The following is a 15,688-nucleotide window of genomic DNA, read 5'->3' as shown; positions in this document are numbered from 1 at the left end:
CGCCTTCGTCAAGAATACCTGGCTCGCCCTCTGGCCAGAGCCGGCGCCCCCCTCTGCCTGCCGTCCATCCTATCATTTGGGGCTTCTCACTTGGGGAGGTGGAGCTGGGCCATAGCGTCCAATGTGGCTGCTTTTGTCATCCTATCTGATCGTACCTGATATCTGAGGTCGCTCCGCGCGTTACATCATGACTAGCCCTGGCCGCAATCGCCCTCAGTGGCTAACGGCCATTGCTCTGAGGTGGAAGAAGAAGCATGCTTTATTCTGCGGCATCCCGCTCGAGGAGCAAAAACAACGACACGTTCACGCGCGTGACCTCAGAGACGCGGTGTCTCCCTTGCGGATCGCGGCCATCTTCTTGGGGAGAAGAAGAAGAAGAAGAAGTGTTCGGTGCGTTCTTTGTACATTATGCTTTCTGTCGAGACGGCTATGCTGCTTTGTTCCAGCCTACCCCAGCCCAAAGTATGAAGGTAAGTGGTCACTGGTCTAGTATAGAACTTTTTGAGATTGACAGACCTGCTGTTCAGTGTGTGAACAATCCCTTCTGCAAAGAAGGAAGCCGTTTGAAGCCACGCAGAATTTTGCGGTGTCAGCGAATGTACAGGGAAGTGGACGGCATAGATTATTTATTTGTTTATTCAAGGCACACGGTGCCTGATGACTACGGCCCGGATTTTTAGGCACTAACAGGGGGCGCTCTTGACCGCATAGCACGCAGTATGCCAATCATCATCGCGGATGATATCGCTCTGTCTCCCGATAAGCTGAGAACGGGGGTGCGCACCACCCACCACCACCAGCTCCGGTGGCCCAGCGGTAACGCGTGCGCTTGGAGACTGGGAGGTCCGCGGTTCGAATCCGCGGGCCGGCTGTGCCGTCTGGGGTTTTTCCTGGGTTTCCCTCAGATGTGTAATAGGCGTATGCCGGCACAGTTCCCCTGAAGTCGGCCCATGGACGCAGCTATTCTCCCCCCGAGCGGATTCCGCTCGGTCTTCCACTTCACCCTTTCCTCTGCTCCTCTCCACCACCTTTCCCTTCCCGAGAAACATGCCGCCTAATCAGGCAGGCAGACCTCTCGGTTCCTCCCAACGACACTCCTCCTCCTCCTCCTCCTCCTCCTCCGGGGTGCGCACCGTTTTATGTATCAGCATTCCTTCCAATCGGAAGATAAAACAATACGGTTCTCAAGATTGGTTGGCCTAGAATGATCTATCCAACGAAGAGCGCTACCTGTTAGTGCCTAAAAATCCGACCGAGTGACGAGGCCACGCCTCCACCGTCCTGTGTTGGTGACCTTCCTCGGCGAAATTCCTGCTCTGCGAAATATTCACTTGGGTGTAGTTCCGTGGACGGGCTAATGACTTTTAAAAAATAGTGAGCGTGTTTACAAGCGAAATAATGTGGAACGTGTGACATACCGGATCGAAAGATGTTTATGATAAGATGAGAAAAGATGGGTTGTGAAAAAATGTAGGCAAGGTGTTTTATTTGCATTTGTATAATACCCTATTCAGCACTGCTGAAGCAAACCCGTAAAAGCATTTTTTCTTTTGTGTTTTTTTTGTCTTTGTTAAAAAAAAGACCGTAAGCCTCTTTGCGGAACTACACCCGAGACGTCATGCATATTCACTTAAGACGTGGTATAGTCATAAAGTGTGAGTATGGTGCACGCGACATAGAAGCTGCCTACCGGGTTGCAGCTGTGATGGTAGAGGCATTTTTGAGGAAAGAAAAAGTCACTGTTGACAAGGTTTGGGTTTGACTTCCTGTTCTCCCAAGACATGATTCATATGCTTTCAGAATTGTTCTTTCCATTGAATTGTAATTCCACAATGTGTGATTGGCTTTAAATTATTATATGATCAAAAGAAGATACTGGAAGGCACACATGCTTTCGTTTATAATTTTGATATATAGTTTTTTTCTTACTTGGTAACAATGATTATTTTACTGCAGATAACAAAGCCACATAAAATTTGAAGTTTAGCGTTGTGCTTTATATTATTTGGTAAACGTAAGATATTTCAGAAAGCAGCCGTGAGAGCATGGGAATCGTTACTGTTGGCTTGGGTATTTTTTTGTATGAAATCATGCCTTCTTGCATATTATATCCAGATATTAGTAAGAGAACACCGTGCAGATGGATCGGTCTGGAAATAATACTACCTTCACGAGCACAGCGCAGCCGACTGTCTGTCTGCGTGTAAATGAAAATTATGTCATTTGGTTCTGTTCATACTTGCGAGTCTCCGATGCTGCGCCAAAAAACATGAAACAACATATTCGCGAGTAAGCGGTAAACTAGCAGGGCTTCGCAACTATTGCCAGAAATAATGCTACTTGCACTAGTACAGCTGATTGCCTGTCAGCATGTCAATGCAAATTGTGCCATTTGGTTCCGTTCATATTTGCGAGTAAGGAGTAAACTATAGACGGGCTTCGCAGCTAGCCCCCCATTCGCCAGAAATGATAGCAAAGATTTTACTTTCTCACTTTTCGCTACTACAAAAGTCGGCGAAGAGCCATGTGATATTCAAACTAAATTTGCAATGTACTTGATGAATACCTTGCCTGATGCCCTGTACCATACTCAAAGTATCAATGTTGTGAGGTACTTACTTTTGACGTACTTTGTCGATCACTGGCTGTTAGTTACGTTTTTTTCCCCTGGGTAGCATCACTATGCCCCTTCCCCTCCTAGAGGCGCTGTTCTCGCTTGGCAAACTGCGAAGAAGTTCTGGTGGCAAGTCATTACCGTCCTTCTCTTGGTGGCGCTGGTTGCCTGTGGTACCTATTTGGCTCTCTGCTGGAGATCTCCGCCCTCTGACCCTGGTTACACAGTCTGCAATTCGGAATCGTGCAAGTATGTATAACAGTAGAACGTCGAAACTAAATGCAACCAAGCTGTGGTAGGCTGACCCGTTTGTGTCTGTCCTTCTGCGTATCTCTCCAGACTCAGGGAAATGTTACCAACAACTATACAGGGTGTGTGCAGATAAACTCCAGTGGCATTCGCACACGTAACTCGTTGTCTGCTTACCTGACGAACTTGGCGCACGACTGCGCATTTATGCGTGCGAAAGCTAAACAGGATCGTGGAAACCATGTTCAGCGTAAAAAAAAAAAAAAAAAGAAATAAAGGAACGCCACGAAAACATCGGCTTGCGTGAACGTGGTTGTCTTACAAAAGTTGTGTTCAGTTACCGCTAGGGACACTACCGATGAGCATCCATATGGGACATGGTTTCGGTTTCTGCACCGATAGCTCCCAGTAATTCAGAAACGTTGTACATGGGTGTGTGACAGAGTGCTTTATGTTTACACCCTGGTGTGTCCACAAAATTTGTATCCCAAGACCTTTTTGACCGATACAGTAAGGATGACCTTGAGGATGAGACTTCCTGTCAGGTGGAGTCCATCATGAAAGACATCCTGCTTGGTGCAGGAGATTCTGTTCTAGAAATGTGCCTGATGCAGACGCTTTTCATCCGGATGCATGAAAAAAGAAAGACAGCTACCATTGCGCTCGAAATGAGAAACACTTCTTACTACGAAATACATATGGAACTGTGCTGAGTAGCGATACCCACCTGAAAAGAGGGATTTTGCATTGTCTGCAGAACACTGCGTTTGGCAAGTTTCGATTTCGTCAAAAAACATACTCGGGGTATAGGTGCGAGGTCCTCAGCACGACTTTCCTCAAAGCACAAAGTTCAGATGCACTCTCTACGAAGCAATTTGTACATCATGTCCACACCACATTGCTTCTTTCGGATCCAACTGCAATGTTTTAAACTGAATAAACTGGTATTATTTGCTCTCGTTGATTTGGAAAGTTTGGCTACAAAATGCTTGTCTTAGGTCTCAATATGCAACATATTGCACAATCTCTAGCCGGCAAACTAGAGCACGCAGTAAAAGTTATTTCTTTTTTTTTTTTTTTTTTTTTTTGCGATTAGCGTGTGGAACTGCTAGTGAAAAGAAAATTACGTACCGTAGTTTTGTTCATCTCGCAGAAAATGTTTCTTCGCTCTCAGGAGGATATTAGGGATCACACGACAAAATGCAACCTTCGTTCAGGAGAACACAAATCTTGCGCCACAGATATAAATCATGCTGCTGAAGGTTTTGCTTTCGGCGCTGTACCACAGTGCAAATTGAAATGCGAGCGATGCCCCTCTTCGTAACGGTAAACAATGTGGCGAAGGCGAAAGTACGGCAAACCTGCCATACGCGCGCAGTGAACGAATTCCGACACCATGTGATGGCGCAAACCTTGAGCGAAAGACATTTGAGTGTGGTATTTCGCCCAGGGGAGCAGCCAGTGTGGGGCAACCGACCCCATTGCCCTCCCCTCCCCTCCCCTCCCCTGTGGCGGTGCCCATGTCTGTGCATTCCCAAGCGGAATATTCTATAACGTGCAAGACATGCATTTATATGCAACTTCTAATCGGTCCCAAACCACGATCAAAAGTGTGTTTTCATCGTTCAGACACGGAATCGAGAGAGAGAGAAAGAGATAAAGCATTTGCGCTCCCAGTACTCAGATTGTTGCGTTGCAGGTACTACGCCGAGCTGCTTTCCAAGTCGTTGGACCGGAAGGCTGACCCCTGCGAAGACTTCTACAGCTACGTGTGCGGCACCTGGAACGAAACCCACAGCCGCTCTATCTACTTGGATAATGCCTACCGATTCGTGCAGGTCGTGGCAAACTCTCTACGTAGCACGTACGTGGGCAACAGTTCGCAGAGTTCCTTCCAGAAGGCCGCCCGCTTCTATCAGAGCTGTGAGGACATCGTACTCAAAGGAAGAGACGAATCGCAAAAATTTAAGGCAAGCGAGGGTGACACTTAGAAAGCTTGTTGGCGTATCGAATCGCGTTTCCGTTTGCTTTCTTTGCGCCGTATGTGCCCCAATCTTGAACTCTCACGTTACCGTTGTTTTTAAAGATTCTCGCTCAAAATGAAAGGAGGCACATGAAAGCTCATTTTGGTAGACCGTGATTTTAAATCAAAGTTGCGGTTAGCCCCGCGTGAGAGCTCGTAGAGAGGCCAGGGTGTCAGGTGAGAAAGTGTCATTAAATTTCTAGGGGAAAAGAACTACGTGTGGTAAAAAAATGAGACCTGTTGTATGACACTATTGAAGGTTTTTGCCACTCATACAAGCCGTTTGCGTGAGTGTGCCTCATTAATTAGGCTAATTATCTTAAACCCAAAACAATTCTGCGAAGGAAGGAACATCTGATGGCGGTGATTAACTGATGGCTGCGAACAGATAAGCTTGCTAAGACAAAATGCGTGATCTGATGGGACCGGTCCCTGCCCTCCCCCCTTTTTTCCTGTTTTCCTCATGCTGTTTTCATGCGCAGTCTTCGGGCCTTCGGCACTGATTAAATCCGAAAACGGGCTTGCAAGTTTTCGGGTGCCGAATAATTGGGGAATAGTTGAAGAAACTTTTGATTACGATTGGGATAGCATGTTGTAGCCCGTTATCTTTCCTTGGAAAAATTAAAGGGGAACTAAAATGCAAAAACAAATCGATCTCAGATGAAAGTCCGTGTTTCAATTAGTATAACGCGATACAAAAAGCAACACTGAAGCTTCCTTAGTTTAATATATACAAGCAGGGGGACCACGCTTCATCAGGTACAAGGTGTTACAAAATTAGTGCACAGAGCCCTACTGTTTAGAAGAAAACTAAATGAAAACAGTCTTCTTTGACGGCAACGAATGGTATCCCCAGGAGGCAAAGATTGGCGGCATCCAATGAGACAGCAGAAGCGCGCGTATACCTATCGTGGGCACGTGGATTTGGAACGGATCCGATGGTAGTGTTCCGTATATGCGTGACATGATGCGCACTGCTGCATTTTTCAATACAGATTCACTGAATTGTAGCTCACAGCAGTTCTCGCGAATTTATCTTCACGTCCAGCCGACAGTGACGCCAGTCAACTGCGCAAACGCACTGTTTTTCACCGGGACTGCTCCATGGCGTGGCACGCGCGTGCACGCGCAGCATGAACTAAAAACACCGATGTACGAGCTGAAACGTTCACTGCCTCAGCGCCGAAGCAAGAAATAATCCGGTATAATTTCGATTGCAGCTCCGTAACGGAAACAGTTTTGAATTATGATAACAAGTACGAAATTAACATAGCGTCACGGTAACTTAATTTGAAGTGAACTCGTTTTTGCATTTTAGTGCCCTTTTAAGATAATTAACATAATTAATGGGGTACACTCATGCAAATCACTTGTTTGGGTGGCGAAAACCTTCAGGAGTGTCATACAACAAGTCACAAATTTTTACCACGCGTAGATTTAATAGTAGTCAGTAGTAATTTATTGACACTTTCTCACCGGACACCCTGTATATGGATCATGCTACGCTCATAATTTGGCAAAGGACCGGTGTCGTGTTTCGTACAGGTCCGGACAAAAGTTTACGGAACACTGGAGTGGTGTATATAGTCATCTGAGCGACACGGTTGCTGCAAACAAGAGCAGAGAGTCCTACAAAACAGGTGACCGAGGGTACTCGACGCACCCCTCAGTGTGTCCACTCCCGTTCGCCGCTAGGGTGTCGCTAACATCAAGAAATACGTCGCTGTGGTGTTCCGTAAACTTTTATCGGGATCTGTACCAGTGAGTCAGCCAGGGGAAAAAAATTTACATAGGGAAGATGATTATCCCCTTCTTCCCTTTCCCAAGTGGACTACCAAAGGTAGTGCATTTGGGAAATGTTCGAAGGAATTGACGCCTTCCCGGCTCCCCTCCCCGGCTATGCCACTCTATTCCGTACAGGAGACGTTTGGAGGAAAAGGATCAGCAAACGTTACGCGGACGAGTTCAGGACAGGAGGTGAAGTTCCCAAGTCCAAACAGAAGCCAGATATAGTTAATTTCGGAGAAAAGCAGTGTCCAAAACGTGGGACAGATGGCGCAGCGCTGGTGCTCACATTTGTTCACGTTAGGTTTGTTAGTATTTTCTGCAGTGTATAAAAAGGGGGTCTGGCCAAGCTGGCCATCATAAACTCGACATGTCAATCAAACTTCATTTCATAGCCTTTCATTGGTTGCTGTTTTCTATGGGGGCCGCCATGACACCAAAATTTCCCCATAATGGAGGTGTTACTTGGAACGGCGAAGCTGGGATTTCGTGACAAAAAATCTCGCAAACTACTTTATCGCATTTTTATCCTGTGAGCGCGTATCCTATACCTATCTGCAAAACCAGCTTAAAGTTTTGCTCCGCCATCATTATTAACCCAAAAACGATACGTTTCGTCCCTGACGTTAGGCCTAGTGGGGACCGAGTTTCCAAGAAAAATCTCCGAAAAGGCGCCACCTATCCGTGACATTTTGCTTGTTTTTGTATGTGTGTTTGTTTTGTTTTGCTTCTCTTTGAATTTTATTTATATATATGCGATTTCTGCAGTCTGCGTCTTCCCGACATGCCGCTCTCCATGGAGATAGCGTCGATAAAAGTGGTAGTGGTATGTCGCTAGGGTTATCAGTTTCCATCTAAACCAATCAAGTTTTCCCAACACGTGATGCCCAGTCAATAAGGGCGAGGTAATTACTTTGGGTAGCCCGAAATCATCCAATAATACCGAACTATTCGACGTGATTAAGTGAACCTTAAAAGGTGGGTGCACGGAGCTCCAGATATAGATGGGTCCCATAAATGGCAAGACTCCCTGTTTTGTTACACACGGATCTGGTCCTTCTCTCTCCACTCTATCAGTGAAGTTTCACCTCCTGTCTTTCCTAATCCGTGGGCTACGCTCGTAGCTTAGTGCAGTGAACCAGAAAGAGGGCAGTGCAGCGAACGGAGGGTACTGCGCATTGAGACTGCTGTCAGAGCAAGTTGCGGAAATAACGGCAGCGCTGCTATCCCCAACCACAGTGCGCGGCCTGGTCGCAGGCATGCTTTGCAAAGCGTGTCGTATGCGTCTCAACAATTCTACGAGAAATTTTTGTCATCTTGTATTCTGTTGCGAACAGTTAATTGTAATTAAGTGCAATTGCAATAATTCTAATTGTATTGTCTCCTCCTTACTATGTGGCGCCTCCGTAGTCGTCAATTGCAGCGCCGCCGCTGGCTGTCGACGCCGCGATAATCACGCGTAGATCGCAGTCGTCGTTCCACTGTACGCTTCTAGTTCACTGCAATCCTAGTCAGAGTCGGCGACAAACTTTGCGGACTGTCGCAAAACAAGTATAAGGCAATTCTGTTGGGCCATTTAATTCAGCTCATTGGTGAAAGAACTGTAGCACCATGAGAGGATCTGTTTCACCATGAAAGAGCTTGGTACAGTGCTAGACAAAGCAGGACAAACGCGCGAGCGCTGAATTTTCTCCGCGGTGCGACACACTAGCGCCCCAGCTGCGAGCGGAAGCGGGCGAGTTACCTCGTCCAGAGGGGTGGGCGAGTGCGCTGGCTGCGACACCGCGGTAGTTTCGGTATCGCTTGAATGTGCTCGCCTGCACGAGTTAACCAAAGTGAACGAGCCCGCTTCCGCCCGCAGCTAGCGGTGTTGCGCTGAGGAGAAATGCACCGTTCGCGCGTTCCGTAAACTTTTGGCAGTGTATACATGAGAAGCGCAATAGTTCGCTTGACGTCCGTCGATTAGGCGTTTGTCTTGTATTCTTGTGTGGTATTGAGCTTGTTCAACATGGAAGCTTCGTATGTACCATGCGATCGCTCATGTGGTGTATCCCGTTACTTATCTGTAATGGGGGAGCGTATATAGGGTATCCCAGAAAACGCGTAATTGAATTATATATTAAAAAAAAAAAAACACTACACCACATAGAATCATGCGGTCAACGACATTTGTTCTTACTAGGTTTTTGCCACCTCCTGATGTGAATGTCGTATCAATTTTTGCGAACTGAAGTCGGAAATTTGCCAAGTAAAGGTCACCTTTTTACCCCACCAATGTGAGGAGCGTGTCTAATTTACTCAAATTAATGATAACTGACAGGGATATGCAGGGGCTGTCCCATCAGAAAAAATAGCCGAAGACCATGCTCTGCGGAGCTAGCGCGCGACAAATTTCTCAGCACAATCCTTTTCAGTCCGACGAAAGGAGGCTGGAAACCCAGCCCACGACTGCATCGCAGAAAGAGATAGCACAGGTATGGCTTATCGCGTCCGACTTTCACTGGGATCGCACTTTCCTTCTCCCAATTTCAGGAACTGTCACTTTTTCTACTATCACTCTGTGGGCTCCTGGAATCTCCTTTCGTCGGACCGAGAGCGGTTGCGCTCAAAAAAGTCGTCGCGCATTATAGTCCGGTGCTACAAAAAGCATGATCGGCAATTTTTTTCGATGGGATAGCTGGTGAATATCACTGTGAATTATCATGAACGGAGTGAATTCGGCACGCTCTTCATATTGGTGGGGTAAAAGGTGACCTTTACTTGGCAAATTTCCGAGTTCAGTTCGCAAATATTTGCATAATTAAACTTACGATACACGACATTTACATCAGGAGTTCGGCAAAAACAATGCCGTTGACCGCACGATACTAGATGGCGTAGTATTTTTATTGTAATTCAATGACACGTTTTCTGGGACGCCTTGTAGGTGACTGCAAGTGTAATCGTATACAAACCTCGCTTTGTCCAGGAGGTTCTCAAGCGTGCCGGAATCGAGTGGCCCAAGCCATCCCCTAAGCCGGACCCACTGCTGTCCATGCTGCTTCTAAGTAAGATCGTTCGCGTCGAGTCCTTACTTGCCATCGAATACACAAACAGAGGTGATTCCCACCTATTTACGATCTACCTGGGCTCCATCATGGCAGACCGTTTTGCTGGCCGCATATCCGCTAACCGTCCGACATACGAAAGAATGAAAAACCTCCTCGCCGACACGTCCGGAGGAGGATTATTTGAGTACGACGAGTTCAACAGCACCGAAGTTACAATAATGGACACTATATCCAATTTTCTTAGGTATAATAATACCGGGGAACAATTCCATGGGTTCAGTGATCTACCCACTCTAACACCTAGCATTTCACTCGAAAGATGGAACGTCACCTTTCTCCGTGGCTACGAGCTCCCTGCGGAAGCCGTGCTTGAAGTTCACGTTATTGATGTGGCATTTCTCCGTGCGGTCGACGCACTGATGGCTCTGATCGGAGAGCACAGTCTTCACATGTACGTCGGTTGGTGCGCTGTGATCAGCCTTGCTCCCTTCATGAGCGACCAGATGGCCACGGCAAGGTACGGGAGTCCAAAGGCAGCGGAGAGGCACGTCGTCGAAGACTGCCTCAGGGTAACCGAGTCTGTTTTAGGTTGGATGAGCGTCGCTCAATATTCCTACAAGGTGTTCAACCCGCACGTGCGTCTGGAACTGAACAAAATAATCAACGACGTCCGCTATACCCTTCTGGAGAAGATGTTTCGCAGCACTTGGATTTCTCAAGATATGGCTATGGAGCCTGTGCGCTACGGCAGCTACGACACCACCCTCGGTCCAATCGAATATATTGAAGACCCTTCCCAGCTGGACTCTGTTCTCGCACTTTTTCCTAGTATGAGCTCTTCATTGTCTGACAACTGGCAGAAATCCGTCGAAGCGCGGCTTTTAACGCGGTCGTCGCTCATCACGAGGATTAGCTCAGGTGTGTTGTATTGGTTGCGGTTGAACGACGACTTCGTCATTCCGTACAGCGAAAGGGAGGCGTACGAAATCCCGCCTTATTCGGCAACCCTACCGATGTACGAGTTTGACGTCCCCACAGCTATCAAGTACGGAGCGCTGGGGCACGTCATCAGTAAAACATATATATCTTCCCTTCTGGCAGGATTTTTCGACATCGTACGCTCGAATGGCATGGACTCGCCATTTGGCAAAGAACTCCTGGACCGGATGAGCTGTTTCTTGAACAGCGTTCAGAACACCAGCTCCCTGGCGTATGGCAGAGTGAGCCCCGTGCTATCGAATGCCGCTGCAATTGATATCCATTGGGATGCTTACATTCGGACGCGAACCCAAGAGCGGCGGCTGGAAGGCTATCGGACGTTGCGCGAGAACCAGTCTTTTTTCGTGGCGTTCTGTTACCTTCACTGCGACGTCGTCGCGAAGGGAATGAACAAGCTGTCGTGCAACAATGCCGCCATGCACAGTTCCATGTTCGCTGAAGCGTTTGCTTGTTCATCGAAGAGCACAATGGGAGGACCAAAGAAGTGTAGCTTATTCACGTAATAGAGCGTATATCCTGTGAAGTAATATTTTGCAAAGCAAAAAAAACCGTTGAAATATTTGGGACACAATGAACGACTTTCCTGTCGATTTCTTCATATGGATTAAAATGACGATGTGGAAGATTTTACTGTGTATTTTACGTTGCTTATATTAAACAATTTTACTATAGATAGGGAGGTGTTCGCGTTATAACGGACCCTGAAAACGCATTTAGGCGAATTCGAAGTGGCCGACATCACGTTGCTCCTATCGTATCGCTTTGTGGTGGGCTTTCGATTTTCTGAAGGAACCCGTAGAGTCTACGAAATATATAGTATGAATGAACCTGGATGAACCCCGTAAGCGCTGTGGCGGCGGGTAAGGTCTCGATGCCCATTCGGTCCGCATAATAGTCCAAGCAAAGTAGTATAAATGTAACTTAAGCAGATCGGTTTCAGAAGCGGGCGTTGACCTATAGGCATTGTACTATGCGCCTTGTGAAATCTAGTGAATACTGTCTGCCAGGTATGAAAATGTCCGAAAAGGATTACTCACTGAATTACCTGGCTTAAAACTTGCGTGAAGGTATATCATATTGTGGGCATGCAATAATTTAAGCGATTTAACGTTAAGTAATTGGCTCTAATAGTCTGCCATTTAGTGGCAGTAAGAACGCTTAAGGTATATCCAATTGTAGGACAGACGGTACTTGCCATTCCTGGAAATTGGCATTCTGTCCTGGTATACATTACACTGGGGCCCTCGTATAGGGAAGGTAAGATGAAATGTTCCTTCTAGCCAATACTTCAATACGGACATTAGGAGTCCCCACAACTGGTTCGCGGAAATTACGGAGGAAGTTTTCGATTTGCATATCTAGCCAGCAGAGATGGACAGTAATAGTAACCCAAGCAGCACAATGTATACTGAAAGGAGTGCAATAGGGGTGTACGGGTAGGCGGAAGGCCTTGAACAGATCCGCGAAACTCAAGAACATTGATAAGCCACACACCGTCCACCCGTATTGCACTCTACTTCCAGTACATTGTGCTGCTTGGGAATACTTTGAGTATTTGTATCATGTATTATAATACTCGTTCCCCGAATCGGACAGATATCACCAACCAAAAGGCACGAAACTTTTTTCCCGGCGTTTCGGAGCCGACTTGGCTCCTCCTTCAGGGTGAATAAATTGTGCAGGAGCAGCTTTTATACCGTAGGTGGCGAATTCGTGATCACTTGGGGGCGTTGACCGTGGATGACGTGTCGCGGGCCGTTGAAGTTAGCCGTAGGTAAGGTCCCTACCGAAGGGTTGATGTTTCCGGAGGTTAGCTGGATATGCCAGGATTACAAGAAGAGTCTTCTTGTCAGATTAGTCTCTAGGTCAAGGATTGTGGCATTCTCAAAGTCGATCACGTGGTCGCGGTAGAGTAGTCGCGGTCACGTGATAGATGCGCCGGCACAATTTATTCGCTCCTGAAGAAGGAGCCAAGTCGGCTCCGGAACGTCGGGAAACCCGTTTCGTGGTTTTTGGTTGGTGATATCCGTTTGTCTATTTAGCTTCCACACCAGACATACCTGTGTCGAACATGTTCACGTTTTTTCTCCGAAGAAGACACGTGCTGGACAATATGGCCGACAACGAGGTGAGCGCGCACATCAAACAGCGAATTGTCTTGAAGTTTCTCGTGAATGAAGGCGTAAAGTCATCTAAAATTCACAGAAGACTTCAGGCTCAGTATGGCCACGATACACTTAGCCGCAGCAAAGCGTTTGGGTGGTGGAAACTGTTCCGAGACGGCCGTACATCAGTGCAGGACGATCCCGGCCTGGCTGCTCAGTTCCTGAGAAGATCCAACTTGTGGAGCGCCTGATCCTCAAGGACCGATGGATAACATGTCTCGAACTGACTCGAAAGACCTTTCTGTGGGAACTTTGAACACTATCATTCATGAATACCTCCAGTTTCGGAAAGTTAGTGCCCGTTGGGTCCCGAGGCAGATCTCCGTGTTTGACCGACAGAGAAGACTGGAAATCTCCCACGAGCTAAGGTACTGTTTCGACACTGAAGGACAGCCGTTCGCTGATCGGATCATCACGTGCGATGAAACGTGGGTGCACCATTTCACACCTGAGTCTAAACGCGCATCAAAACAGTGGAAGCATCCGGGCCGCCAGCTCCCAAGAAGTTCCAAAGCACCCCGTCTGCGGGTAAGGTCATGGCCACGGTTTTCTGGGACAAGGCTGGCGTTCTTCATGTTGATTTTCTGCCCAGTGGTACCCCCATCAATAGTGCATATTACTGCCATATTCTCAGGGATGTGCGTAAGGCGCTGAAGCAAAAGCGGCCGGGCCTCCTCACCAAAGGACTCCTCCTCCTACAGGACAATGCACACCCACAAGCCGCGCATCTCACGACACGCACCTTACAGGAACTTGGCTGGGGGTTGCTGCAACATCCCCCTTACAGTCCAGTTCTCGCACCCCGCGATTTCCATCTCTTCGGGCCACTGAAGGCGTACCTTGGGGGCCGCCACTTCAGCTGCGACGACGAGGTCAAGAATGCGGTCCGATCATGGCTGCTACGCGCCGGTAAGGATTTCTACGCTGCTGCCATCCAAGCGCTCGTGAAACGGTGGGACAAGTGCATTAATGCAGCTGGAGATTACGTTGAAACATAAAACTAATTTCTCACCTGTAAGTTCATTTTACTTTTGCGAAAAATGAAAAGTCCCGGTTTGACTTGAACACCCCTCGTACTACAGAAAATTCAGGCATTACATTATTATAATACTAGAAGGTGTAATACCTTCGAGAGGTCGTAAGACTGACCTACAAAGTGTCCCCAGTAATTTTGCTGTGTCCCATGTTTTTTGGAGACTGCCCCCTGTTTCTTTATCTCAAATGCTTCAAAAAGAGAGTATTATTGCCCACCCCTGCTAGCCAGCGATGTAAAATTCTCACAATTCTTACGGGAAGTGTCTTCGCCAGAGCCATAGACAAGCTAGTGGTTGCCAAATGCCAAGTCTGTCAGCCACTCAGTCTAAAGGCCTTTTCTGTCCGTCGCCGCAGAATGCCCGCGATGAGCTCATAAATGCTATCGCATCTCAATTACAATCTGCACAGTGATTTCTGCCGCAATTTTTTGTTCCCTCACGTAGCCGACTTCGAATTCGACTGCGCTTATGAGAGTAAGTGAAATTGAGGAAGATTGTCACAGAAATCTGCCTGATTAACAACTATCTGAAAGGAATAACAAGAAAAAAATTCAGCTTCACAGTTTTCTCTCTTTCTTTTTCTGTGTTCCACGTCTTCCATATTATGAAAAGTAGTGGTAGCGGTGAGCACTCCAGAGCACTCCCATGGCTTACTGACTTTCTCCATCGACGCGAACTCTTCGACCTCACAAGCCAGGGAGATACAGACCTTGTCACGTTGGCCCATGACGCAGACTTGTGCCCGTTACTCCAAAAAAGTAATGGATTACCGTTACAAGTTACTCGATTCAAAATGTAATTGATTAACGGGTATAAAAGTAACGTGTTACTCGGGCCGTTACTTTGAATCCATGCAAAAATTTCCGCCCCTGTGTGCTTCGAAAAGAAAAAGAAAAACCCCAGCTCCCAAGTGATTGGGACAGCTAAAATAGCAATAATATTTTCCGCTTACTACAGTAGAATAGTCAGACTCTACTTCAAATGTAACTGATTACTCGAAAACTTACTCAAAAAAGTAATTGATTACAAGTAACGCAATTACTTGTAATGTGTTACGTACAAGTCTGCCCATGAGGAGCCCCAGGGGAGCGCTCTGAGCCCCATCTTATACGTATAACATTGTTATGGCTGGTCTTGTTATGGCAGAAAAGTGGCTATATCCATCTATGCTGATGACATTTGTCTCTGGACCAGCGGCAAATCCCGTCCTGCCCTCCAGCGACGCCTCCAACTCGCTCTCGACGCTATCCAGCAGTACCTGTCACTGGTGGGCTTGGACATCTCGATGGCAAAGACAGTAATACTCCCTTTTACGCGGCGGAACATGCGGCCCTCCCAGCTTTCGGTTACTGGCATACTATTGAAGCACGTGTCTCACCATAGGTTCCTCGGTTTTACTGTTGATGCTGGGCTGTCTTTGCGGAAGCATATTGCAAGCTTGGTGATCAAGATCCACCGTTGGATCGCGGTGATCCGTCGCTTGACAGGCATGAGATGGGGCAGTGACACGAGCTCTCTGTTGGCCGTCCACAGGGCTTTGGTTCGAGGGTCTCTCCCGTATAGTTTTCCGGTGCTTCATGGCCTCCCGACATCTTCAGACCATAGGTTGCAGTGCCTCCTGGCGTGAAGCCCTTGTGTGTGCCTTGGTGTCCTCCGAGCAGCAGAGACCCAAGCAGTTATTGCTGTAGCGAAGGAGACGCCGCTGGACGTTCTTCGCTACGGTGAAACCTGTCAACTTTTCATCCGCTTTTTATCCCATCATCGGCGGC

General features: G+C 47.4%; 1 protein-coding gene across 1 annotated transcript; it reads left to right on the top strand.

The window, feature by feature from the left end:
• The first annotated feature begins 382 nt into the window (after nucleotides 1-382).
• LOC135395394 (neprilysin-1-like) lies at nucleotides 383-11,343 on the top strand. Its single transcript, XM_064626620.1, has 4 exons — nucleotides 383-470; nucleotides 2,676-2,863; nucleotides 4,563-4,833; nucleotides 9,640-11,343. Exons 1-4 carry the CDS (start codon nucleotides 465-467, stop codon nucleotides 11,221-11,223), a joined length of 2,049 nt encoding a protein of 682 aa, XP_064482690.1. The 5' UTR covers nucleotides 383-464; the 3' UTR covers nucleotides 11,224-11,343.
• Nucleotides 11,344-15,688: the final 4,345 nt, after the last annotated feature.

The sequence above is a fragment of the Ornithodoros turicata genome, chromosome 5 (genome assembly GCF_037126465.1).
Source record: "Ornithodoros turicata isolate Travis chromosome 5, ASM3712646v1, whole genome shotgun sequence".
Taxonomy (NCBI): domain Eukaryota; kingdom Metazoa; phylum Arthropoda; class Arachnida; order Ixodida; family Argasidae; genus Ornithodoros; species Ornithodoros turicata.
This window is presented reverse-complemented; position numbering and strand designations above follow the sequence as displayed.

Bases quoted from the DNA above. Each gene is read 5' to 3' on its own strand.
- LOC135395394 (XM_064626620.1), top strand. The intron at 2,864-4,562 runs GTATGTATAACA...GTTGCGTTGCAG, and splicing joins TGCAATTCGGAATCGTGCAA to GTACTACGCCGAGCTGCTTT. The intron at 4,834-9,639 runs GCAAGCGAGGGT...CGCTTTGTCCAG, and splicing joins ACGAATCGCAAAAATTTAAG to GAGGTTCTCAAGCGTGCCGG.